The sequence below is a fragment of the Anas platyrhynchos genome, chromosome 9 (assembly GCF_047663525.1).
Source record: "Anas platyrhynchos isolate ZD024472 breed Pekin duck chromosome 9, IASCAAS_PekinDuck_T2T, whole genome shotgun sequence".
Classification (NCBI taxonomy): domain Eukaryota; kingdom Metazoa; phylum Chordata; class Aves; order Anseriformes; family Anatidae; genus Anas; species Anas platyrhynchos.
The window spans coordinates 24,155,047-24,182,973 of NC_092595.1; the positions used below are offsets into that span (position 1 = coordinate 24,155,047).

General features: G+C 36.6%; 2 protein-coding genes across 7 annotated transcripts in view; both read left to right on the top strand.

Moving 5' to 3' along the window:
• Positions 1–3,766, top strand: part of PLS1 (plastin 1) — a 39,347-nt gene extending 35,581 nt beyond the window's left edge. For all 4 annotated transcript variants that reach the window (XM_027464508.3, XM_013109293.5, XM_005010855.6 and 1 more), the window contains exons 14-16: positions 52–175; positions 2,305–2,429; positions 2,803–3,766. In XM_027464508.3, coding sequence (XP_027320309.2) covers positions 52–175; positions 2,305–2,429; positions 2,803–2,938 — 385 coding nt within the window. In that variant the 3' untranslated portion in view covers positions 2,939–3,766. The remainder of the gene's footprint in view (positions 1–51; positions 176–2,304; positions 2,430–2,802) is intronic.
• Positions 3,767–5,068: 1,302 nt separating this feature from the next.
• TRPC1 (transient receptor potential cation channel subfamily C member 1) lies at positions 5,069–27,174 on the top strand. Of its 3 annotated transcripts, none has more exons than XM_038183416.2 (13): positions 5,070–5,389; positions 6,904–7,058; positions 8,376–8,477; positions 9,332–9,534; positions 12,986–13,117; positions 13,866–14,061; positions 14,437–14,773; positions 17,380–17,519; positions 19,322–19,465; positions 23,194–23,372; positions 23,524–23,725; positions 24,264–24,458; positions 25,275–27,174. In XM_038183416.2, exons 1-13 carry the CDS (start codon positions 5,254–5,256, stop codon positions 25,500–25,502), a joined length of 2,349 nt encoding a protein of 782 aa, XP_038039344.1. In that variant the 5' UTR covers positions 5,070–5,253; the 3' UTR covers positions 25,503–27,174. The 3 variants fall into 3 exon arrangements, with proteins under 3 accessions (XP_038039345.1, XP_038039344.1, XP_071898316.1); XM_072042215.1 differs by having other exon boundaries at positions 5,071–5,389; positions 6,870–7,058; XM_038183417.2 differs by lacking the exon at positions 8,376–8,477 and having other exon boundaries at positions 5,069–5,389.
• The last annotated feature ends 753 nt before the right edge of the window (positions 27,175–27,927 follow it).

The window sequence follows — 27,927 nt, forward strand, 5'->3', positions numbered from 1 at the left end:
TTTTACTTGTGCTTTTAGATTTAATTCAGACTCTTATTTTCCTTATTAAAGGTATACTTTGAATGTATTATCAGACCTTGGAGAGGGGGAAAAAGTAAATGATGAAATTATTATTAACTGGGTGAATCAGACACTTTCAAATGCAAATAAGAAAACTTCAATTACCAGTTTCAAGGTAATCAAATACATTTGCTTTTCTTTCCACCTATAACTAGATGTAGGATTTTTAATCTGATCCATTAACAGTTTGGCTTTAACTGTGGCTCTTCCGTATCAGCTAGCATAATTGTAAAAGGAAATAGTTTTGAGAGTCTGTTAATTTTCAGAAGTATTTCACAGCTCTATTAGTAACAAGAAATCTTAGAGCAGAGACTGTAATTTCTAAAAGTTAATGAAATAAAATAAAATCCAAGGGACATCTGCCTGAAGTCATGCCAGTGTTTGGGCATGGCGTGTCAGATACCTTGCATTTATATGGGTATTGGCACACTCATATTTATGAGCACAAACATGAAGAACAGTTTTGGAAATACTGGGTGTGAGAGGAAGAGATCGCACCGCTTCTTCAATAGCAGCCATTGAAAAAGAGTGTGACAGCACCAGTGGAGGGAACCCAATTTAACCAGCAACCTGTGTTGGCTTGAATGGCATTGCTGGTGTGCCACAGACCTAACAGAACAGGTCACTGTCAAATAATAATTTGAAGTGCTACTGGAGCTTATCTATTTCAGCAAGTATGAGCTAATTGATAAATAAAGCTTTCCTTTTATCTGCTTAGTGTTAGGCATGAAAGAAATCATGTATGTCAGGTGTATGTATCATGGTGTGTTGATTTCATTCCTTAGAAGTGGTAGATCAACTGCAGGATTGCACTTGTACACAAATATAGCATTCTTATACAGGTTTATTGTATGCACTGAAACAGTTATATCAATGTAGTTCACAACAGGAACATAAAAACCTACCAAGTCAAATATTTGAGAGCTCACTGGTGTGATATTGTATTAGGTAAGCAATGGGCAGAAGGTAATGTCAAATTATCTTTCTATACCAGAAGACTTAATTTTTATTGTAGAAGGTAAATTTGGTGTTGGTCTTCATAAAAGGGATGATCAACTTCTCCTATTTCTACATTTATTGTAGCAATATTAATATAAATAAATTGAATGTAAGAAGATGATCTGTCCCACCATCTTGATTTTGGTATGCCTGTATTTTTTTGTGGAAAGGTTGTTTGTTTTTAAGGTTGTTCAGAGGATGGTAGACCAATACAGTCAAGAGACATTCTTCAGCACACTTCTCTTACTACTGATTTTTGACAACATTCATGTATATATTATCTTTCACAATTTGAGTTTTTGTCTATGTTTTGGGGTTACTACTACAACCATTGTATAGCAGAGAACATGGAGGTCCCTGCTATTTGTTGTGGAATATGAAAGCCAAGTTTTATCACATTGGCATTAATTGAAACAAAATTTTTTAAAAAATGGTTTATTTTCTTGCAGAGATAACCAAGCACTCCATGTCTTCAGGCAGATGTATATTACTATTTGTAAATGCATAGTTAGTGAGTGATGACTCTGTGGAACTTGATGGAATTTGAAATCATAGCTGTAATCTTGTGATGAAGGCAGCTGGGTCATGTGTTTTATCAGCCGAGGCTCTGATGAAACAAGAGCCAGCATTGCTGAAACTGTCTTCATGTTGGTTCCCTACCTTCCCAAACTGTTGGTTTGATTTCATCTTGCAGCAGGCTGCTTATTTCCTGTGATATTAGGTGAGAAATAATGGCAGCAACAGCATTTTCTATTTTAAAACTTGAGGAAAATACATCTATGTATTACAGACAAAACATAAGACTGCTCATGCTATCTGGGATGCAAAAATAATGTAGTGGGCAATAAACTACTTCAGAAAATAATTCTCTTATGAGAAAAAAAAAATCAGACTAGTTTGGGAACGCAAATACCATTTTGTTATCTTGAGGATAGTCTGGTGCTTGGACTTCTTTCAAAGTTCCTTTCTGCCTGGGGAAGGGGGAAGACTTTTTCATTCAAGTAATTTAGGCCATTTATATTTGTGCAATGATACCAACATTGAGTGTGAAACTTACAATTTAGATGTGCTGAAAACAACATTAGATTACATAAAGGGGGAGGAAATATTTATGCAATAAAGTAACAAAACATACTGCTAGTTTTCAGTATCTAAGATGGCCTGTAAGTTTTCTTTCATTGCAAAGACAGAATAATCAGGAACCATTAGGTTCCTTATGCTAATGTTTTACGTATTTTCTTTTAGGACAAATCAATTAGCACTAGTTTACCTGTCCTAGATTTAATAGATGCCATTGCACCAAAAGCAATTCGCCCAGAAATGGTCAAGAGAGAAGATCTTTCTTATCAAGACAAATTGAATAATGCCAAGTAAGTTTTAAATCAATGCTTTGTATTTTCCTGAAGTGTAGAAATGCTTTATTTCCTGGTATAATTAATATGGCTTATCAATTTAACAGAGAGAAATTTCTCTAATGTTACTTTGCCTACTCCACTGCAATTGGTTTATTAAGTCTGCCATAATCCACACTTTTTCTGAGAAACATAAATGCTATAATAATGGGTAGTAAAATGGCTGCCACTACAGTTGCTAATACGTAGTTTACCAGAATAATGTTTATTTCCTCCTAGAGGATAAGTGTTGACTGAATGGACATACACTGCTATTAAAATCTGTTGCTGTGAATCTTCATGTGTTAGTAGACGTAAGTTAAATGATATTTATTTTTGTTTGCTTTCTAAGGTATGCCATTTCAGTTGCTCGCAAAATTGGTGCTCGTATATATGCTCTCCCAGATGATCTGGTCGAAGTGAAGCCAAAAATGGTGATGACAGTGTTTGCATGTTTGATGGGAAGAGGACTGAACAAAATAAAATAATGAAGAGATTTAATATCACTTTCTGCCATGTTAAGGACGATGAGATGACGAATGCCTCACAGCTTACAGAATTCTGAAGCTGAACAGAATAAAATGAGAAAATGTTTGCACAAATATTCTCGTTAATTACATCCAAATGTGTTTATATAAAGATTTCATTCAATTTCATAAAACATTGATTATTTATGGGTACTATTGTTTCCAGAACATGTTCTTTACCAAATTAACATAATGAATTTGTATTGCTTGAAAAAACAAAAACAACAACAAAAAAACAACCTTATCAATCAAGTTTCATTTGTATTAGCTTCCATAGCATGTAACAATCTGTATTACTTTACATATATTATTTCAGGACCAATTGTGAAACATCATTTGATTTTTGTGGGTGTTAACTACATGTAGTCATAGCTATATCAAGGTGCATTCCTATCCCTGTTATATCATTATAATATTATAGTATAATGTATTACTGCGTAAGTTATCATCCTTGCCTTACTCTTTAAGAGCTTAAGTCCTGTTGAAGTCAGAGAGTCTTGTCCTTGACTTCCGTGAGAGCAAGTGAAGGCCTATGATAATTTCTGGAAGCTAATGAATATTCAAAAAGCTGATAACTTTTTTTGTGAGCATAACTTTAAATGTGTAATAGTTTTGTTATTGAGCAAGAACTTACGGTCTGTGTCTTGAGGGGGAAAAAACAGCAAATAACAGTGTAATCATGTCATTATTAGATCTGCATAGGTTATCTTTTGCAATTGAACTAAAAAAATGATTTTTTATTTTTCATAAAATACTGTAAAAGAGAACAATAAAGGTCTAGCTGTTCCAGTTTTGGGGTTCATTGATGTATTGCATTTCCTTATAGATTGGGAAAAAAAATAAAAATCAAAAGGAACAAAGTATATAGCACATGTAGAGGTTTTGTATAGAAGGACTGGTACGTTGTCTACATGAGGGAAGACGTAATTATTTTCATATTGTTTTTCAAAGCAAGTACTTGTAACTTTCTCTGCAGCCATAAATTTTCACCCAAGATTCAAGAGCTAGATATGTAATAAAACAACACTAAGGAAGCCAAACAGTAAGGCAGACAGAAAACTAAAAAATTGACTTTTCGTTTTAAGGCGTGAAGCCACTCCTTTTGGTTCTGCTCCTTAAAATGGTCACTAAGGTGTGGCAAAACCCAGGGATGATGATGAGTGGCCAGTCATACTAAGCTTCAGTATTTGGCCCAACCTATTAACAGTGAATTTGATGCATCAATTTGGTTTTCCCTTGTGTAAGAGAATACTAGGAGCTTTAGAGGATTAGTTACTTGGATTTAGAACCATTTGTCTCTGTTTACTGGTTTGTACTGCCTGGACAATAATAAATTAGCAATATTAGCAGTAATGTGTTTTCTATTTGTGGTTATAAATAGGGCAAAGAACCTCAACTTCTGTATGACGCTGATGCTGAAGCCAAACCAGTTTCAGTCCTTATTCAGGATCAGCTCAATTCAGGCTTATGGAGGCTTTGTTGTGCAAGACTGCGTTCACTTCTTGAGCTATGCCGCTCTAAAGCACTGTGTTCACTTGCTCTGGCAGTCAGCAAATTATGGTGTGGGGTTTATATTTGATGTTGTGTAATGCATTTGTCTTGGTTTGTTCCCTTTAAGAGGAAGGAAAAAAAAAATCTCCTTATACAGTTTTTCAAACTTAGATGAAACCACCTGGCTACACCTCGAAGGAAAGGATTTCCATCCTGTACCGGCCTGCCCAACTGGCACCTCTCCCTTCCCCCAGCACGCCCACCCGGGCCTTTGTGTCCGTGTCGCCCCTCAGGGCGCTCCCCTCAGGGCGCTCCCCTCAGGGCGCTCCCCTCAGGGCGCTCCCCTCAGGGCGCTCCCCTCAGGGCGCTCCCCTCAGGGCGCTCCCCTCAGGGCGCTCCCCTCAGGGCGCTCCCCTCAGGGCGCTCCCCTCAGGGCGCTCCCCTCAGGGCGCTCCCCTCAGGGCGCTCCGCCGAGCCCTCGGGGCGGACCCTGCGGGGGCCCCCCCGGCCCCCAGGCGCGGCGCCCGCCCGGCCGCGCTCCTCCCCGCCCGCTGCCCCTCAGAGCGGCGACGCCGCCATCGGAGCCTGCGCAGTGCGGCGGGGAGCGGCCGCCGTGCCGAGCCCAGCCCTGCCCAGCCCTGCCCAGCCCTGCCCTCCCCTCCCCGCCTGGCAGCGCCGCCCGTGGCCGCCCGGCTCCCCGCGGCCGCGCCCCGCAGCGCTGCGGGTCCCGCAGCGAGGCGCCCCCACCGCGGCCGCGCTCTGATGGGCCTGGCGGGGCCGGCGCCATGGCCGCCCTGTACCAGAGCGCGGACCCGTCCGCCTCGGCCTCGCCGAACAAGCTGCTGGCGCTGAAGGACGTGCGGCAGGTGAAGGAGGAGACCACCCTGGACGAGAAGCTCTTCCTCCTGGCCTGCGACAAAGGTACGGGCCGCGCCCTCGGCGAGCCGAGGCCCAGGCCTCTCGTCCGAAGGCCCCAGCCCATCTCCGCGCTGCGGGGCGCCGGCCTCCCCTCGGCCCCGGCCCCGTGTCCGTGCGGGGTTCCTGCCCCCTCGGGGAGCTGCTGAAGCCTTTGCTGCCTTCACCGTGAAGGGCGCTTTAGGATGGGCATGGGCAGCTGGTCTGCGTGTCCCCAAGGCTCACGAGACAGGGTTCCTGTGAATTGCACCCAGAGAGATGGATGTGCAGAGGTTTTCCTTTCTAGAACACCAGGCTTAATTATTTTTAGCGTACTTTTTTTTTTTTTTTTTTTTTTTTTTTTTTTAATCTCGGGTATTAATAGTCTTAAATCAAACCGGTCTTAATGTTTTAAAAACATTGGGCTCAAAACCAAGCTTCTGATCGTGTAGCGAATGGTCATGTGTGTTTCGGGACGTAAGCCCCGCTCTAGAAGGAGATGTTTCTGTGCAGCCCTGCCTGCGGGGCCTGTGTCTGGGGCAGTTACAGCCGGGGGAGCTGGTGCAGAGCTGGCAGCCAGCGGGCTTCAGAACCTGGTGCTGGCCCTCCCTGGGGCTGCGTTCCTTGCCTTCAGACAGCCGTGCTGGTAGCGTAGCCTGTCCTGTAGAGCACAGCAAGCCACAGCCTTCTCTCAAAGCATAAACAGAGATTCAGGGAGCCAAAAGGATGCACAACAAAACAACATTTAACAGTAGTCTGTGGGGCAGTTGTTTGGCAGCCAGTACTCCTGCAGGCTGTATCTGAAGTTTCTGTAAGCATTCTGCAGTACGGTCTGTCTTTGTCCTGGTCTTCTACGCTGCAAAATAATTTGTTACTCAAGACAAAAATGATTTAAAACTTACGCGTTTGGCAGGAAGAAGCACTTAATATTGAATAGGGTAGGATCTGTACTAGTATGTCTGCACTTAAGTCAAATAGGAAAGTGCAGCTTGTGTGCATGTTACAGTTAGTTTTACTTGCTCATCAAACCCGCTACCTTGAATTTTATGACATTGTACCACACCTGCTTTGATAGTGTATGCATTAAAAATGGAATGAAACGGAGAAGACTAATGAGGCTTCTTTGAAGGAAGACACAGATGTGTTTGCAGCACTGTAGAGAGGGCTCCTCTGACGCTATGGCTTCTCTGCACTGAGACCTCTGATGTAGTTGACATTTCCAGTGTCTCACAGGGTATGTCTGGGATGTTGCCCCAGTTTTGAGAAGTGTCCCAGCTTGTGTGTGTGTAAGACTGAAACTAAGGGGATTAAAGTACGTCTTGGTGCTTTCCTGAAAGATCTGCCAATGTCTTTAGATTCCTATCTGATGGGAGAATTCTTATCTACCTGGGCTTCTTAATTGCTTGATGTATCAGTGTCTGTTGTCAGATGTTGCGGAATGTTGTCTTCTTTGATGGTAGCTGGTACTTACAATGTTCACATGCTTTTATTGCTTTATAATAAACAGAACACTAAGATATGCTCATACGTTGGTGGTGCAGGTGACTACTACATGGTTAAGAAACTCTTAGAGGAAAACAGCTCGGGTGAAATGAACATAAACTGTGTGGATGTGCTTGGAAGAAATGCTGTTACCATAACCATTGAAAATGAAAATTTGGATATTCTACAGCTTCTTCTGGATTATGGCTGCCAGGTATGCAACACAGATTATTGCAATTTTTAAGTGTAGTCATTAATCTGTTTATTCTATTTTATATAGCTCTTTTTGTTGTTCTTGTTGATACATCAGGATATCTAGGAAAATGCTATCTGTCTTTATAGGCACTTCAGTCCTTTTTTTCTAGTTAGGGATTGTGAAAATTGTTTTCTCTTGGTAATTTATTCTTCTAGTGGAATTTTATTGGCATGGCAAATATATACTAACATTTTCAATTATACTAACAAGTCTAAATTTTATTCTAAATGCTATTCCTGTTTTAGATATAATGTGTATGTTATATTCAAACAAAATAAATAGTGTACAGTCAGTGCATAACATTAAAATGTTTAGAATGTCAAGACCTCTTTGGCTCTGGAATATAATAATTTTTAAAGTGGGAGCACAGTTAGATGAATGTAGATTCTCTTAGAGGATTTCAAGTTAAGGCAGGCATTCATTTCTTTAGTGCCTTCCTGTAAAACCTGGTCTGTGCTGGTTGGCAGAGGCAGTTTCATACTAACGGTGCTTGCTTGGCTATGCTGTACTGCTATAAGCATGCTCTGCTACTGCTGGGAGAGTTTTATCTATGACAGTTTTAAGCACCTAAGACAGGGAAAGATACTCATCTTTGTTAGGTTGTTTAATATTGGACAGGGAAAAAAAACAAGCAGCTTTCTTCTCCCCGGATCTCTATTTTAGTGGTAGTAATAAAAGGTGTGTCTCTCTTTTATTTTTAAACATTTGAATTTTCTAAAGTGAATTATAAAGAACACTGTCAGCTGTAGGGGAAAATTAAAACCTATGTAGCTTAACTTCAGAGGTGTTTCAGAAGTAGTTATGAGTCCAGGAAAAAATAACCGTATATTCATAGCTTTACCACAGAACTAGGAAGGCAGGCCTGAAGTGTCTGATATATCTGAGTTGTGTTACACAGACACTTGGTTTTAACGTTTTTAGTGGACACTTCCACAGCCTTCTTAGTAACCTGTCCCTTAGAACCTGATTTTCTTGAGTCTCCTGTATTGTTGTTGATGTAAAGTAATTTTTGCACCTGGTTCTTTTGCTGTTCATGTAGTAAAACAAATTGTCAGTAGTACTATGCTGACTCCTGGAATGACAGCATAAATAGTAAATAAAAAGTATCCTGATCCATCGTGGCAGTGCAGGATATTTTATAGTACTTACTTTTAAGAAAATAAAATCAGTAAATTTTAATATATTTTAAATTATTATTTAGTTTGGCTTTAAATTGACTCTTCATTTTGTTTAAGGTGCCGCTGTTTTTACATACAGCTTGTTTTCTTTCCTTAGTCATCAGATGCACTTTTGGTGGCTATTGACTCAGAAGTGGTGGGAGCTGTTGACATTCTACTTAATCACCGGCCAAAAAGATCTTCCAGACCAACCATTGTAGTTGAGTGTTGTTATTCCTTGGATTTTGGTTGGGGAGTAAGGGGCTGTACATTCTGGGTAACTGTAGTATTTAAAGCACTGTCCTTAAATGAAATTCTGCATCTCATAAAGTCATAGAATGTGGACATCAGAGATTATTATTATGGAGTCTTTGGTATTAAAGTGTAGAATATGTTGGTTTGCTTTAGTGCCTGTAGGAATCCAGTGGTTTTATGCATGGCAAATGCTAACAAATGCCTCAGGAGAAAAAAAGTAGAGTGGTTATAAAATCTTCTGTTGCCAAGAGTTTGCAAGGTAACTAGCAATCTTGACCAGTATATTCATATATTGAGCTTCCTAGAGTTTTCAGATAAACATCAAATCTTCACCTTGAAATTAATCATTTGAAACTTAGAGACGTACCCTGGCAATGCTCAAGCATGAAACAAGGAGAAGCAGATCAAAGGAGAGAAGGCATAATGCACTGAATAACACTGTGTCAGGATATTTTTCCTGCACTTAGATAGCAAAAATGTTTTGTTTTGTTTTGTGTTTTTTTTTTCATCAAAATAGAGCAATACACTTCTTAATACCATATACGCATATGTTGGAAAAGGTAGGCACTGAATGTTAGGTTTTCTTTCTTAATAACCCAGAAACATCCTGTGTCCATTGTTCTTTTTCCAGTATTTATATGAGAAGCGTTTGAATGTTGTTACAATTTTTCCCTCATTTTCATGTTATGAAACTTTAAAAAATATTTTGAAGGAGGAATTCATTGGGAGCACTGTTGAACAGTCAAAAATAACTTGCGTGTAAACACTGTAATACAGCTGCATGTAATAAATTTAGATACTTCCTACATTTTATTCTAGAAACTCATGGAACGCATTCAGAACCCAGAGTACTCAACAACCATGGATGTGGCACCTGTCATTTTAGCTGCTCATCGTAATAACTATGAAATTCTCACCATGCTGTTAAAGCAAGATATATCGCTACCCAAACCTCACGCTGTAGGCTGTGAATGCACACTCTGTACTGCAAAAAACAAAAAAGATAGTCTGCGACATTCCAGGTAAGACTTATAAATTATAGACAATAATGAAGAAGGTATTGTCTTAATTTCCTTGTATCACCTGGGTCTGATTCAGTGTATTTCCTTTTTCTCTTAAGGTGAGCTTTACAAGTGGTTCCCTTCATTGTATTGTAGTGTCTGTTGTCATAGGTGGTAGTTTTTGGGGTGGATTGTGCTTGAATTGGCTGGTATAAGGTGGTGGCTTTCTTTCATTTTTGTCTTATACTCTTACTCATTGTACATGTTAAGCTAAGTACCTTTTTTTTAAAAAAAAAAACCAACTAGTTGTTTCATAAACATTATAGCTGTCAGTGGCTTGGGAGCTTAGGAACTGTGCAAATAAAATTTTTCTTAAGTTAATTAACAGTGCCTTTTTTTTTTTTTTTGTGAGCCAGAAGGTGTGTAACACTTTATCCTTTAAGTTTATATGTAGCATGGATAGATGAATGTAAGCTAAGACAATTTTTTCCAGTATTCTTGAAAGTAGGAAGTTTGCTTGTAAAGGTGCAAATGGGGAAAGGGATTTACCAATCTTAACCATATATTTTATCTGGTTAACTTGATAATATATTTGAAGGCTGAATGCAATTTAATTTATAAGAGTTTGGGGAGGAAAAAATGACCAACCTCAAAGGTTATGAGTGGACTGCACTCAAAATGTACCATTAATTATTGCATAATGACTTTGGTGCGTGTCTCAGTGACTAAAAAAAAGAAGGGAAATGATAGGATGATTATGCAGATACTACAAGCCACCTTCTGGTACCTGTGATAGCAACATCCAGCTGATACTATCCTTAACTTCGATATGAGAAAAGCTGTCAGTGTATCCCAAGCAAATAAACTTTGAGATGTTTGAGATATCCATCCTAGTTTCAGCTACAAGTTAACAGATTTTTATTTCAGTCTGTGGGAGCTGTGAGTTCTGAGAGGGTAAAGCAGATGCTTTTCCTGAATTTTCTGTAATCCACATAGCATTATGAATCCCTCTACAAATGACCTAGCAGTAATTGTGGTAGCAAATTGAGAGGGATGTTCCATAAAATACACAATAAGAAATGTAGTGACTCTTTGCTCTTATGTTACTCAAACTTGAGTTAAGCAGAAGGATTATTTTTCTGGTCTCTTTGCTATTTTATCGATTTTTATTTTATTTTTTTATGTTTACATGTTGCTTATTGTTGCTATTTAGCTGTATCCAGCAATCTGGAAAGAACCTGTTCTAGCTTAAGGAATTTCAGTCCTCTAAGAACTTTGGAACATCCTTTTTCTGTTTTTCTGTTTGGATAATGCTGATTTTTCAGCTGACAAGAAACATGAAACAATGGAAAGGGGAATAATATTTCAAGAAACTGAATGTGGAGAATATTAGTGAGAATAGTAGAAAATGCAAGACTGTATGTATTTGTCTGTACCATATGTTCTTTATTCTATAATTATTATTTCTTTGTGCCAGCCTTAGGAGAGGAAGAAAAAGTCTGCTTAATTTTTTCCTTAATATAGTTTGTGTTTTTCTTAAGCAACAACTTCGGAAAGGCCAGTCAAAATGTATGTTGTCATACTTGGATGCTAATTATCTTGTCCTTGTTAAGGAGTTTGAAAACCTTACTGGGGTATACCTAATTGCTGAGGCAAAGCAGCCGAGTCTCCCAGCCCCTGAGAACTCGGGCTTTTCGTATGGCATCTGTGTTAGCTAAAGTCTTGAAGGGGACGTAGACGTTTGATAGGGAGATTTTCTACAAATGGAGAAGAGCATGCACTGTGCTTTGTCTGCTTGGTGAATGTTGAAACTTGATTTACTTTCAGTTTTAAGCAAATGATAATTTAACCCTACTGAAACAGAAATGTCATCTCTTGGACTCTTTTGGTGTGGCATTATTTAGGAAGATGGCTGTGGGCGGTGGTCGACTCAGAGATTTGAACAGCTTTAATTAGAATTGCAGACTGAATGGTGTCATTTCAGTTACTAATCCTACTGGACCACCTTCGCAGCCAGAGGGAAATGGTGGTAAGCAATTTGGAGGATGAGGATTATGAAAAAGGTGTGGCAGAAACTGGAGCATTGAGTGGAAGAGAAGCTCCTGGAGTTGTTCATGGACTGGAGATGGCAATGGCTTCTTAAGGGCTGGACATCCAGCTGGTTCTAGAGGCTCTTGGCCTGGGCTCCTGAGCACAGCTGAGGACTGAAATTAGTGGTCCGAGGGTCAGCACAGCCTCCCTCTTGGTCATTTGCAATATCCTTAATGAGGAGTCTGCATCAGAACTGCGTGTGAGCCTCGTGCACCTTAAGAGACAAATGTGGGCCGTACCTCTAGTGAACTTACATTCAGGGTTCTAGATGCTTGAAGTTCTACCCCAAAAAGAGACTTCTATGTTTGTTTCATGCCAAACTAGTTTTCTAAATTTTGGCTCTATACTGGTATTACTGATTTTAAATACTGCTGTCATGCCAGATGAAGGTATGTTGTGTGGTGTCGTCTAAGACTTTTAATGTGTTGCGTTTCAAACTTTGTTTTTATGAATGTACACTGAAAGTTGCTGAGAGTGAAAATCCCGCAGAGGATTTTACAAAAAGCCTGGGTACTTACTTCAGGTATTTGAGTTGGATGACACATCTCTGAGCACAGTATTCTCAGGAGACGTAACACTAACGCTTCAAAGATAATACTGTTGTGCAAAATAGAACTGGTAACCTGTCTAAAATATCCTGCTTCTGGAGTGGGGATAGAGTGCTCCCTAATTCACCTCCATTGTGGCCCACCATTTTGGGGTTCCTCATAAAGGAATGAGGAACCCCAAACATTTCTGAGTTCATGCAAATCTTGTTTGCTTTCCATAGAATTCAGAAAGCTTCTGGCACAAATCTGTTTCAAGTGAGGAATATTTTGAATCAAGGATGCAAGTTCCGTTCTCTTGTGGATATGAAGACAGTGTACAGACTTTTTGTTTTGGCCTTTATGGTCTACCTGGGATAATTCTACCTATCTGAAGCAGCTGAGATATTAAGGCTCTTGCTATCTCTTCCCCACTGTTTTTAATTTAGTTTGTTCAAATAGGGAAGTGAAGCATTAAAGGTAATCTTCTCTCTTATTTCATCTTGAAGAACCGTAAGAACTACTACGTAACACTTAAAATGTCAATATTTTACCAATAGTATTACCGTAATGGACGGCCTTCTGCTGATGGTACTGGAAATAGCTAAAATAGTGAGAAAAAGAAGAGGAAACTGGTTTGGTAGCTAACTTTTGATACTTAGAATAGTAGAGATTCAGAGTATATTTGAAGGACAGTGTTTTTCATGACATGCTACATTTAATTAAAGTTTCTGTCTTTAGGAAGGCCCATTGTTTTGTCTTGAAGCTGTTTTATGCAAACTTTTGAAATAGCTTCTGATCTGAACCTGATAATAAAATGAAGCATCTTCATTTTGCATGCTGTTCTTTTGTCACAGGTTTCGTCTTGACATTTACCGGTGTTTGGCCAGTCCTGCTTTAATAATGTTAACGGAGGAGGATCCAATTCTGCGAGCTTTTGAACTTAGTGCAGACTTGAAAGAATTAAGTCTTGTTGAGGTTGAATTCAGGTAGGAATTGGAAAACACCAACTTCAATGCTTCTGTGAAATAATATATGTAGAAATGTGTGTGTGTGTGTTAGAAAATGCTTATTTGTATTTTTCTTTCCTAATTGGAATGTTTGATCTGATAATCAGGTATAATTAAGAAGTTATATAAATTAAAATTCCTGTAAGGGGTAAAATGCTACCTTCCTACACAGCTTATGAATTACACTTGATTATCTTGCTTAACAGTTACAGTGTTACCGTTTTGTGATACAGCTTGGCACTGAAATGTACTGCGTGCCATATGAGACAAGTAAATCATGTGATTTATTTTCTTGTGTTCACTATAGTAATAGTCAGTGAATAGACCTCAATTTTCAGATGCAATGAATGAAGCAAATCCCAAAATATCTTATCTTCCCAGTGGGAAGTCCAAATTATGAGTTAAATGTATCATATTTTGTGACTGCTACATTTTCTCATCTCCTGCAAATAATTCCAAGCCTTAACTGTTTATATGGAATTTCGGATATAAATAAGAATTCTGTAAGTCTGTTTCGCAACTTTTTTCTCCATAGTGGAGTTGCAAACTACACTCAATTATTATGTTACATAGAAACCTACTCAGAGTTGTCTTGAGAATGCTTGGATCTTTAAATATGACTTTTTCATTTGCACAATATACAATCCCAACCAAAATGGATAGTTAATAAGCTAAAGGAAACTCTTGTTTTCAGTGTAGTAGTTTCTACTGTTTCTGTGTCTTTCAGAAATGATTATGAGGAGCTAGCTCAACAGTGCAAAACCTTTGCTAAAGACTTGCTCGCACAAGCACGGAATTCACGGGAGCTGGAAGTTATTCTGAATCATACATCTAGTGATGAACATGTAGACAAGCGAGGATTGTTGGAAGAGAGGATGAACTTAAGTCGCTTAAAACTGGCAATCAAATATAATCAAAAAGAGGTTTGTCTTTACTGTAATTTGGTTGGCTTTCCATGTTATATTTTTTAATGATTCATTTAATTTGCCAATTAGAAATCAAAACGTGGTCTTAACCTGGAAACAATTAAAATTCTGGATGCATAATTCAGGCTTGGTTGCTGGCTTTAGAAAGAAACTGAAATAGTGAATGCTTGTAATCATAATTGGCCCATATCTCTTTTATTGTCTGTTGAGAAAATTATTTCTGCTTAATATTTTTCCTATTTCTTGCACAATGGTGGTTTATTATAGCTTGAAAATTAGTTTTAGTAATGTAAACTAGTAATCAGTATTAAACAACCTGATATCCTGAGATTGATTTCTCATTGTTTTCTTTTTTTTTTTTTTTTTTTCCAGTTTGTTGCTCAGTCTAACTGCCAGCAGTTTCTTAACACTGTGTGGTTTGGACAGATGGCAGGCTATCGACGCAAGCACACGTGCAAAAAAATTTTGACTGTTTTGATGGTTGGAGTTTTCTGGCCAGTTCTGTCCCTGTGTTACTTGTTAGCCCCTAAATCTCGAGTAGGTCGAATAATTCACACTCCTTTTATGAAGTTTATTATTCATGGAGCTTCATATTTCACATTTCTTTTATTACTTAATTTGTACTCCCTCGTCTATAATGAGGATAAGAAGAATACAATGGGGCCAGCCCTTGAGAGAATAGACTATCTTCTGATAATATGGCTAATTGGTAGGTATGATGTGAGTTGTATGACAATGGCTGGTATCGACTAAACAATAACTACTTGTACTACCTCTCAAAAATCATCATGTTACTCATTACTGCGAAGAGCAAGCTTCTGTTGAGCATAGTGTTACGGGGGGGGGAAGTGTCTTTTGAGGAGAGAATGTGATATGTTACCACAATCTCTAGTTATCACAGAAAGTGAAGTGTCAGACAGAATGCTGTAGGATCTAACGGGAGGAAAGTGAATTTTACTTCAGAAGGACAGGTAGCATTTGGAGTGACGCAAGTGAGATTCAGTTGTGCAGTAATGAGTGTAAAAGCTGTTTACCTTCCTAGATTAGGAATGTTTTTAAATTCTGATCTATAACAGTAATAGTGATGATAATAGCACAGAGGAAAGCAAGTGTACATTCCTCAACTAATTTTCTTTGATGCCAAGTTGAGGAATGAATTTAGTTCTGACATTACCTTAAGTTTTTTAAGATTTTTTTTTCATGAACAGGTAGTATTGTTTAGTATGTAGATGGTTTAATCACTGTGAGTCAAACATTTTGTGCTTCTAATCAGTAAACGATATAATAAGTTTTTAATTTATTCCACTGCTCTTTTCCAGTATTGTAACTTTACAATTCTGTTTGTTATTATCACCAGTTATCATAACTGTACCTGAAATGATGCGTGTTAATTCTGCTTTATGCAGTAGAGGGAGCACAGGTATAATTTTTGTGGATTAGGTTCCTCATGAACTTTTGTTTTGGTTGAAAAATCATTAAATCTTTTAAAATGTTTTTGTTTGTTTTTGTTTTTAAATTAAAATTTGATAAATAAAATCCTGGAAACTTACACTTTAATATGATGTAAGTAGATATATATCATTTGGTTGACTGGAATTTTAAAAAGCAGTGATAGAGTTGAGAACACGATTTTTTTCTAAACTATTTTTCTAAACAGTTGTGGGTTGTTTTCTTTGTTGATGATGATTACTGTAATTGTTTAGCTATATTAAAACTGTTGAGTAGTTCATGCAGATTTTTGAAATCCTCAGTACCCCCACACAAACACATGTGGGTCTTAAAAGAAACTAGAAGGCTTCAGAGCACAAGAAAGCATTGCAGACTCCTCTGTTTCAAGAATCAGTGTGATTTAGACATTCTGTTGATCCATCAAATCTAATGTAGATGGAAGGTGTGACATTAGGTGGTCTTGGAAATCTTAATGAAAGGCTATAGAGGCCTTGTTTTCTTTATGTAATATTTTAATGTGGACTTCAGGTAGGATTAAAATACTTCTAAATAATCACTGTCAAAATGATCGCAGCAGAATTTGTAATGCTTAGAGGTAGCAGCAAGTTTTGCGTTTTACGATTAACATTCAAAAGCACAAATACAGTAAGTTTCCTTTCCAAATAGTTGAACCTAAATCATAAAAGTTTATTCCCCAGCAAAATAAAGCAACAGAACTCAAATTACTGTTTACATAAATGTAAGATCTACTTCTCTGACTCCTTTTACTGATTCTTTAACAAATTCAGTGTGAGATGTATAAATCTCCCTTCTTCCTGGTTCAGCATGTAAGTCTTTCAACTAACTGTGCACAGAAGAGTTTTTGTATAATACCATTCAACATTGCTGTAAATGTGACTGAACAAATAGTCATGCATAAGTATCTTTTTCTTTTTTTTTTAATTTACTTGATCTTGCTGGGCCAAGAGTCTTAAGTTGCAAAGTCATAAAAGCTGAACTAATTCTAACAGTTTTTAACTACTAGTAATATATAGGCTGCTTTTCTTTTTGGCCTAAATATAGAGGCTTGCACCTGAAGTACTCACAAAACCATAAATAAATGATTATTCATAAAAATCAAAGGTGCCATTATATTTCACCTAACAGTCCTTTCAAGTTTTATAAAAACATCATCCCGTAACAGACCTTCAGTTAATAAAATTCTCAGCAATCATATCTTTATTTACAGCAGAAATGGTTAGCAGTGGTAAAATTCAGATTGCTATCAAGATCCTGAACATTTGTGTGTCTGTCACCCTAACTTAAACTTTTCATTTTTTGCAGTCTCAAGCTGTGGTTTATTTTCTCTGCTTGTTATATAATATCAGTAAGGGCAGGAAATATTTCTGCTGACAGTTTGGATCTTCTTAGTAACAGTTACTGAGCTGATTGTTCTTAAGGAACATTTTATAATACATACATACAAAATGATGTGATGCTTTAGATAGTAATGTAATGGTATATAATGCTTTTGGAAACAGGTGAATACGTTTCCTGTAGAAAAAAAATGTATTCTGGACTTCTGCCTTTACTGAAGTTGACCCTTTATTGCACGCTTTTTCTCATGTTCATTTCCTCGCATGCTATTTTTATCAGAGAACGTATTTCCTAGTTTGGAAAGTAGGTTAAAAATATGAAATATTTTGTTGCCTTTTGAGTAGTGCTTGTAAACTTAACGTGATTTTTTGTTTCCTTTCTATTTGCTAATATTTCTTTTACCATCAAAGCCAGTCAAAAGTGCTTTACTTGTAACAGAGAAACTACTCAGTGAAATAGTTTGACTTCTAAGCTTTTTTTTTTGTTTTTTTACCTCTCTTCCCCCTGCAGGAATGGTGTGGTCAGATGTTAAAAGACTCTGGTATGATGGTTTAGAAGACTTCTTAGAAGAGTCCCGTAATCAGCTTAGTTTTGTTATGAATTCCCTTTATTTGGCAACTTTTGCTCTGAAAGTAGTTGCACATAACAAGGTGAGCACCCATCTTCATAGATCTGAAGCTCCCGAGGGCAAATATAGAAGCTCGATTCTTTCAACAGAAAATAGAGCTCACGTTTGAGATAGAGACAATACTAAAAAGGATTAAAAGTTGATTTTGATACTGGTAAATGGAAATCTCCCCATGTAGCTCCTCCAGTATGGCATTTCAGTTAGTGTGATTCCTTAGATCAGTACGGTGCAGAAAAGCTAGCAGTAAGCTCTGTATTTAGATTGCCCAGCATTTTTTTCTTACAGAAAGGTTTGGTTGGTTGGTTTTGGTGACATATGCTCAAACATTATAGGTGGTTGGTTTTGTTATTTTTGTGGTTGTTTGATTTTTGTTTTTTGTTTTTGTAGTAGGGACAAAAGCCCCAAGGCTGTAGAAGAGCTTGTGTTTTCTCTGTGAAAAACCATCTGGTTTGATTGAAGATGCAAATTTTGAATATGATCATTTCCATTCTGTTGCGTGTGTTGTCAGCTGCACAGCATATGGCAAGCTGCCAGACCAATTGAACATGAATATTTTAGCAAAATCCAAGCCAGTGCAGTAGCACCATTGTTTTGTACTGCAAACTGTGAGTTGATAGGTGTTCTGGCAGTTGGGAAGAACTGGACCGGTTTGTTTCCCTTGCAACCTGATTTTTGGTTCATTTCCTCTGTCCTTATATAAGTGATTCAAGGGCTGGTAATCATTTGGAAAAGAAAGCTTTGTTTCTGTTTTTGTTTTTTTAAAAAAAAAGGAAGAAATTCAGAATGCTGTGTTGGGCTGTCTTCTGAACCATTTGCTTTGGAATCAACGCATGTATGTAGGAGTATAGCAGTTCTTTGCTGAAATTAGAGCCCTTTGTTGCTAATTTAAGTTGTAACCTTTTTGAAGATGCAGGACTCCTGTCCTATGTAAGAAGCACATGATGATTTTTTTGCAAAATTTATTGTGTATAAATTATTTAGCAAACCAAATAAAAACTCCTTTTTCACATCTTAGCTCCATATTATAGACACTGAAGCTGTAAGTAATGAAGAGGCTTTGGAGCAGAAGGATTTGTACACATGCAATTGCAATGCATAAAAAAATCTTTGTTTCTTGTCTTTGTGCAGCATACTTTCAGGCAAGTCATTTAAAGCAACCTTCTGTTCCTTAGCTTTAAGTGTCCATTTTAAGACTGTTGATAATATAAATACTGAATGTTTCCGGCCAAGCTAAAAGTTGGGGGACTGTGGGTATTCCATAATTAGTTGAGTAGTACCTAGTGGATATACTTCACAAGTGTATTTATACCAACATTTTATTTACATCTTCCATTTTCTGTAGTCTTTCATAAATCCCTTGAGGGAACCCCATGTCCTAAGTCTTTCTAAATCTTTCTAAAACTGGTTAAGACATAAGCTAGTAAGTGTGATTTATTTTTTTTCCCCGCAGGGTTTTAATATTGTTTTTAACTGAGAACTACTGCACTAGTCACCGCACATGTTTATAATAGCACACAAGTCCCTGTTTCCACCAACCATGCAAAACAGAGTGGAAAGGGAAGCAGAACAGAGGAATTTGCTTAGCATTACACAAGTGAGGAGCTGAATTAAAATTCCCTGTCTTCTAGCTCCCTCTGGGATGTTTTTTAAAATGCCTTGGTCTAAAAAGAATGAGATATCTGAAAGTGGTGCTCCATCTGTGAATCATATATGTTCATTTCTTTTATGCTATTACCTGCTTTGGAGGTAAAAACAGAGTGGTGCATTGGTGCATTTCTGTATTTATAATGTAGATGACATCAGTTTGTTCTTTTTACATTGCAGTTTCATGATTATGCTGAAAGAAAGGATTGGGATGCATTCCATCCTACATTAGTGGCAGAAGGTCTTTTTGCTTTTGCTAATGTTCTAAGTTACCTACGTCTGTTCTTCATGTACACAACCAGTTCTATTCTGGGACCGCTCCAGGTGAATATCATTACTGCTCGAGAAAATATTAAGTGTGATCTTAATCTTTTTTTTTTTTTTTTTTTTTTTTTAAGTTCCCCTTTTAAAATGTACTGATTTGGATGGGAAAAGGTAAAAGACGGGAAGACAGTGAAGTTCACTTTATAATTATTTTTTAATAATAATTGTACATATACTGTCTTTTTGTTCTCATTTTTGTTAGCTTATATATCGTGTAAGTGTTTGAAGCTTGAAAACTGCAAGGTTAGGTTTTTCCTGTAAAGTTCTATGGAAATGGTTTATCTATCTTTTACTGATAAGTAAAAGATAGATAAACGAGATGTGTAGCACTAAGGAATAATCAAAAGCCTTTCTGTTTTTTGATCATCTCACTGAAGTTGAGTGTAAATGAGAAAATTACTTAAAACAACAAAAAAAAACCACAAGACTATTGAAATAATCATCATCTACTTCTAGCCAGTTACAAGAAAGAAACACAGGTTTCTTACTTCTTTCTTTGAATTTGCTTGAGCTTTCCCATGCGTAATAATCACATTTTACTTACATAATACATTTAATTCAATGATATGGAGGGGTTGGGAGCACTCACAGTCACTTATGATGGTGGAACGCTACAGACCACAGCAGTTTGTAAGTTAAATATGGGGGTGTTTTTTTCTTTGCTTGAAGTTTGGTTTTAACGCTTTTTTGTGGAAAGCATTTGCTTTTCTTGTCCTGACTTGAGAACAGACATAGAATTTTCAACTGAGTTTATGCTATGCTGTATTTTTGTTGTTGTTGTAATTTGTTTCTTCTTTTAAGCACAGATACAATCATGTTAGTAGGTTCTTGGTTCTATTCTTTATTTTTAAAATTCAGATAAAATGGATGGATTCGAGGGACGAATTTGGCACTTCACAGAATGTCTAGCATGTTGCGGGTAGGAAAGAGGACCTGGGCCTATACTAAGTCACCACACTTAAGTGGTGACTTAAGTTACCTTATTTGCTCCTTTTTAGATTAAAAGGAGGAATGCAACTTTCTTCAAAATATTCTGAGAACAGAAGTCACTTCTTTGTTCACTGATACAGACCGTGTATGGCAACGTTTTTTTCTGGTCTGCTGTTTAGCTTGAGTCCTCAGTGCTGACTGGTTTTGGTATTTTGCCAGACTAAAGCCCTCACAAATTGAAGCACCTGTTTTGCTAAAGACCTAATTTACTGAAAAAAACTTTGTATAGATGTACTTCCAGTTTCTTTGGCCAAATCAAGATTCCTGGGAGATTTCTGACAACAAATCTGATCACTTCTTTCTTCTATTGATGTGGTTTTGTTTTTCTGATAGTGAATGGATTTAGTTAATAAAGCTGATTGTCAACATCAGTGTTGTGTTTTTAAGTGTTAAGTGAAGAGTTGCTTGGAATAAACAGAGTAGTCATTTAGTGATTATACTGATGGAGTTTGTCCCAAATCAACACTTTATCTTCTCTCCTAATGAACAGAACAAATTTTAAGAACTTACGGCAAGTGAGGACGATCTGAAGGGATTCTGCAAGAAACATTATCATTACTATAAAGCCAGGACAAATGTTTGAGAGTAGCATTTTTTAAAACTCTTGCTTTGCATCAAGAGCTGCACCAGTGGAGACTATAATAAATAATTTTGGCTCACATCACTAGGTCGTGTATCAAGGCTTCAGGATCTAGCTGAAAACCTCCACTTAAAGGTTCAATTCCTTTGTTTTTAGTGATGTGGAGTACTTAATCTTGCTATGGAAATAATTATCTTTTAGAATACTTTAAATAATCATTTCAAAAGAATAAATAATTGCTTCTTTAATTGCTGTTCATAAAATCGTCATTTAATGGGCTTTAAAAAGAATGCTCATATTGCATGTAACCAATTTAATAATGCTGAAATATATTTTCTTTTTATTTTTCTTGTCCTTTTCTCTAGGTATGTTGCTGTTAATTATTTTTATATTTTTTATTTATATTTTTGAATGGAAATGTACTTGCATACTTAAATAAGTCTTGATCTTGCAGTAAGCATTAGGCTGTTGTACAAATTGATTGAACATTGAAATCTCTCCACATTTTCAAGAGATTCACTGTTTAATGTGCACATTTATTTATGTACTAAATCTTTCCCAAGTTTTTTATTAGGAGCCTATGTTATGAAATTTTCCAAGTAAATAAAAACAGTCAACAGGCACTCCATTCAGTGGCACACTGAAGGTTATGTTATTCCTGTTGGCCAGGACAGCTTGTGCAACAACTCTTACAGTATTTTCTGAAAGTAGGTCACAAAGTTCAAATGGTGGTAATCAAATATTGCATGGTAACCCCACAGTGGGGGGGGAAAGGAGCTACTGTATTCTCTTGGCTGCTAGAGTTATTTTTAAGCATTCAGTTACTTTACTTACTGACTAATAAAACTTGAGCTAATACAAATTTATAACTTCGCTCTGTGGTGGTTTTCTGTTGTTTGGTTTTTGTTTAAGTTTTGGGTAGCTTGCACTTCTTGTACATTCTTGCTTCGGCTTTCAGCTGCTTTGCCTCTTTTGTATGGGACTGTGAGTTAATTAAAAGTATTTTTCTGTTTATTGAAAGCATAAATATGATAAAATGGTATGATGGGGATTGATTCATCCACTGACTAAATGATTACTTATAATTATTGCGTAGCTGTGTCTTGTTGCATGTAATCTTTAAGTCTCTGTGGCAAACTGCAAAGAATCGTAGAGAATGTGCTGTGCTTCGGGGGTACTCGGTGAGTCTCCTGCGACACGGGAGGGAGCAGGAGCTGGCAATTCATTTCTCAGTAAACTTGTACTTAAAAAACCCAACCACTGTTCTGGACTGTGATTTGGTACAGATTGTGATTTGTATAGTATTAGGATATGCAGGATTTCAGTAGTTTATATATAGGAATAGATTTATCCAACCCCATTTTGTTTGTTTGCATTCTGTATAATATGAATTGGTCCCTGAAGAGGCTTGTAGGAAGAATAATTTAAATGCTCTCAACAGTTTATTTTGTCTGTATAAAAAACGTTGTTTTGTTTTTGTTTTAAAAAAATTCAAGGTCTTTCTTTGCATAGGAAAAATTCCAAAGTTAACTTTTTTTTGTGAACTTCTATATAGGATATTTTGAAATGGAAGCTAATTATTTGAATTTAGTGTCCAATCTTCTGTACTTCAAAGCCTTCATTTTTTATGTGGTTATGCACCTACACATTGTGTATATTTAAAATCTTATATAAAGCAAAGAGTGAAGTAATTCTGTGTTCTGCAGATGGTCTTTGGTACATTATTTTTGAGAAGTGGTCAATTACAATTCCAAATGTTTTGGTGGAAAAAAAAGTTCAGTTCTTCATTAAGTGTTTTCTTAACTTCAGTGACTTCACTGTGGCTTTTTATTTTACTTTCTGTTATGATAGTTGTGTTCAAATCCATCTCATCTATTGCTTTTATCTTTTGATTTATGAACACTTGATTATCAGTAGCATTATGAATACAGCATAAGAAGTATATATTATTGAAAGGTAAGAACATATAACATAAATTTTCTTGTGAATGCAGTTGTCACTGAAAAATGGTATGAAGATAACTCCCATTTTGTTATCTCTTTAACTTAGAAAGATAAGATGCTAGAATATGAACAGATTTTTGTTATTGATTGGAGTGTGAAAGAAAGAACACAAATAATTACGCATTTTACTAAAACGGAATAAATCTATTTTACAGATTTCAATGGGACAGATGCTGCAAGATTTTGGAAAATTTCTGGGCATGTTTCTTCTTGTCTTGTTCTCATTCACAATTGGACTGACACAACTTTATGATAAAGGATTTACTGTAAATGAAGAAGAACGGGACTGTGCAGGGATTTTCTGTGAGAAACAGAGCAATGACACATTCCATTCGTGAGTTGACATGTCTGAAATATATCTGTGTTCTGGCCCTTAATTCCTACTAATGAAACAAAACTGGAATTTTTCACTGAACTTGAATTTTGCATCAGCTGAACTCACTTGATTTTTGCTTTACCTAACCATTTTTTGTTTATTTTTGCAGGTTTATTGGCACCTGTTTTGCTCTGTTCTGGTATATCTTCTCACTAGCACATGTAGCGATCTTTGTCACACGCTTTAGCTATGGTGAAGAATTACAGTCGTTTGTGGGGGCTGTTATTGTTGGTACCTACAACGTGGTGGTTGTGATAGTATTAACTAAACTCCTTGTGGCAATGCTTCATAAAAGTTTTCAGCTGATAGCAGTAAGTGGTTTCTGATTAATTATCAATAATTGCTAGCCACATCTTGGATTTTATACAAATCTCTTGCTACAGTGTGCAGACTAATCTGCAAACTTCCATGAATGAGCTGTAAACTCACAAGTGACATCTTTCCATCAAAAATGAAGTTTTTATTTGCTTTGATCCAAATAAAGTAGAGAAACTGCATGTTCACATAGAATACTCAAAGCTTTGGTGCTCTGGGAATTGAAGACTTTCTTGATTCATTGCTGTTCAAGTCAAGATGCTATTCTTTAGGTGTGGTACTTACAATTTTGGTCATTTAATGTGGAGTTTAATAGCTGAATTTTCTATTTAATCCACAGTATATGGTGAATTTAATAGGTATATTTCATATTTTGATTATTTATTATTAATGTAGCAGACTGTATATTAAAATGCTATATAATAAAAATTAAATAGTGGTCAGTTATTAACATAATTGAAAATAAAACTCTATTAAAAGAGTTTAAATATTATTTTTTGCTTCTGATCTCTGTTAATGTTTCTGGTGCTTTAGAATCATGAAGATAAGGAATGGAAATTTGCTCGTGCCAAGCTTTGGCTTAGCTACTTCGATGACAAATGTACACTACCTCCACCTTTCAATGTTATTCCATCTCCCAAGACTATCTGTTATCTCTTCAACAGTCTCAGTAAATGGATCTGTTCTCACACATCAAGTGGCAAAGTGAAACGTCAGAACAGCCTTAAGGTAAGAAATGATTGAGAGAATTGTAGGCTCTGAAGCTGGAAAGATGCTGCTTACTAAAATGATTCAGCAGATTGCTGTATGCAGCTGCCTGTCACATGGTGAGTGCTACTGAGATAATTAAGAATTATAGGATAATGTGCATTGCATCCAAAATATAAACAAATACATTTTAGCTATTTCTACTTAAGAAAGATTCTGTTAACTTAGTTTGGGGATTTTCAACCCCCATCCTTTTTCCAACCCCCACAATTGCCCCAGCAGTAGTCTAGAAATGTGCTTTGATTGAAAACTTAGAGTAACCACAAGGAAATATGTGCTAATCTCAAAAACAGTGATGTATGCTTTCAGGAAAGTAATTTGCTTGTGACTTACTAAAGAAGTGTCAAAATAAATAATTAGATAGGAACACTGTAGCTTCTCATTTTGGGGACAGGGAGGGGATTCTTAAATATTTTTACTGTACCCTGTAATTTTGTATCTTCTTGCTGTTAAAAAAAAAAAAAAAAAAAAGAAAATAAACTAAATTCAAAGATTTGACAGAATATCAACAGAGAAGCTCTAGGGATTATGGAACTCATAATTGCTCATAGGACAACTACCAAGCCAGGTAGGTTAAAAATTTTGTTTTGCTGGAACAGCAGCTTATCATTTAATTTAAATTTTGCTAAGAGTTTACACGTATTGTATGTTTGTGCACATCAGGGTGTGTATATAGAAACACTTCCTTATTTTGTTCTATTCCTTCTCTGTTTGTATATAGGTTTTAGGGCTCAAAAATTACTTTTGCTTAAGTAAATGTGTAATATTTGTTTAAAGGAATGGAGAAATTTGAAGCAGAAGAGAGATGAGAATTATCAAAAGGTGATGTGCTGCTTAGTCCACCGTTACTTGACATCCATGAGACAGAAGATGCAAAGTACGGATCAGGCAACTGTGGAAAACCTAAATGAACTGCGGCAAGACTTATCAAAATTCCGAAATGAAATGAGAGACCTACTTGGCTTTCGAACTTCTAAATATGCGATGTTTTATCCAAGAAATTAAAGCCAAAACAAATGAAGTGTCCATCTTCAGATACCTTTAGGTGAAAGTGTTGATCTAATTCTGTTGCAAGGCTAAATTTAAAAGGAGATTATTGCACAACAATACCTTTGAAAATGTTTGCATTAGTTTCAGCTAGATGAGGAAGTGGTGGAAATAAATGCAAAAATGGTTATAGTAATTTTCCGACGCTCTTAATCGTAGTGTGTATATACAATGTATATAGGATTTTTTTTAAATGTTCCTCAGACCGTGGCTGTCAGGTGTCAGAGCTTCATAATTAGCACAATATGTTTATTTCTTCTATTTTTGCTGTTCCTTTTTGATACTTGTTTTTTCAAGTTGTGTGCGAAGGCTTTTTAAAACAAAAATCCAGACGATGTTTATTTTTAATAGAAAAGTTGGATATAGAATAATAGAAAATTTCCAACACAGTTGGAAATAATGTTTGACTGTAGGTTACAGTGCATGTGAAGGCTGTGTGGCTCTGAAAGAGGCAGTTCTAGTGCCAAGTTTTGTAAACTATGCTGACTGTGTACTGACATTTCTAGAACACAGAAAGAGAAATCAAGACTCTTCTTTTTCATGGGAACGTTGAAATTTTGGGCTCAACAGACCAAATGTTTCTAGGACATTTATGGTTTTACGTAAGACAATCAATTCCTGCTTGGATTTTTCAGCAGTGCCTCATAAGTATGTTTTACTATGTATATTAAAATCAGCAACAGGATTTTAAAAGTAACCTATGAAACTTTAATGTCTACTATTTGGGGGTTTTAAAGTCTGATTATTTGAGTTGTTAAATACAGTGATTTAATAAAAATGAGGTGGAGCGTGAGCGCTATTGTTTGCAATGCTGAATGGTTCCACTGTGAAACACTACACTTCTTGCTGTGAGAACATGCATTGTATGGGATAGATGTAGCATGGAAGGGTCTGCCATAGAGAGATTTTACCCTATTTTAAACTTGTTTTTCCTTCTTTTAACTGCAGTTGTTGCGAAGTTGAAACTTACTTTGTGTGTGTGTCAGGAGTATTATGTTTTGTGAACACATCCTTTGACTTAGCTTACAATGGACTGTAAGGGCTTTGTGGATTTTCTGTGCTAGAGGGTCCTATATGATTTCTATGCTTATTAAAGTTCAAGTTGACAAATTGTAATTGAGAAATGTGAGATGCCTGTATTTTTGATTCTGAAATAAGTATATTTATGACAGTTAAAGGATTGATTGAGAATTTTACTGTTACGATGGTGCTCTTCTAAATGGTCTTACGTCCAGAAGGCGCAGGTAGCCATAATGGTCTTTGACTACAGTTGATTTTCAGAGGCTGATAGAGGGTGAAGGCTTACATAAATGTTTACTTTTCTTAAAGTAATTCTTATAAAACTTTTTCTCGTAAAGGTATTATATTTTCTGTACTATGAAATTATCCATATCTGAACTAGGGTTTAATATTATGCTTCAAGTCTTACAGTATAGAGGCATTTTGAACAGTCTCTTTTCTTTTCATGTGAATGAGAAGCCAATCTCTTGTCTTCAAAGCAGAGAGAATCACTGAATTTTGTATTTGGATGGGGATCTCATGTTTGAATAATACACCAACATAAAAACTGCTGTATGTTATGTATATCTGAGAGAGAAAGCTAACAAATAAAAGCTCTTTGAAAAATGTATTGATATTGGTGGTATTTGAAAAATGCTATGTTAGGTAACATATTGAAAGTAATTGCTTTGTCATGTTAAGATAGGAATTCTAAGGAATATAGCTGCTATTAATGTTGTGGTTTTTTTGTTTGTTTGTTTGTAGGTTTTTTTTTTTTCCCTTTTACAACTGTCCTTATAACTACAAGTTCATTTACCTGGTTTCCTGCTGTGACATGAAGCAACATCTGAGCTAATTCTGAACAAGCTAGATGGGATCCTAGATATGCAGTGTTAGCTGCTTGGCACTCAGTTCATGATGATTAGTTCTTCTCAGAAGCTGGGTATGTTTATTGATAACACTGTGTTGTGCTAATGCAGCTATTTCTAACCACTTCTGTAATGTGAAGCAGTCACTCAAACCTCACAGAATTCAAGGCAGCACCTCTTTGAGGTTTGGATTGAACCTGTGGGTTCCAGATTTTTTACTTGCCCCTGAAACGCATACATATAAAGAGAGAGAGATCTTAAGTTGTTGGTTTTTTGTTTCTTTCTTACTTGCAGTACATTAGGTGTATGACACTTTTCATCTGTGCCTTGTTTGAAAGCTGTTATAGGCTTCCTAACTTGGATACTAATCAGTATGGATTGGTTCATACAATATAGTTCATTTTCTATTATTCTTCAGATTTTCCTAGTTCAAGTATATCAAACATTTTTTTTCTAATTTGGCAGTTTAATACTGGCCATTCCAGAATGTCAGGGATCTGAGATCTCCCACAGAA

Bases quoted from the DNA above. Each gene is read 5' to 3' on its own strand.
- TRPC1 (XM_038183416.2), top strand. From the start codon at position 5,254: ATGGCCGCCCTGTACCAGAGCGCGGACCCGTCCGCCTCGGCCTCGCCG. The intron at 9,535-12,985 runs GTAAGACTTATA...CTTTTGTCACAG, and splicing joins GATAGTCTGCGACATTCCAG to GTTTCGTCTTGACATTTACC. The intron at 14,774-17,379 runs GTAGGTATGATG...TTCCCCCTGCAG, and splicing joins TCTGATAATATGGCTAATTG to GAATGGTGTGGTCAGATGTT.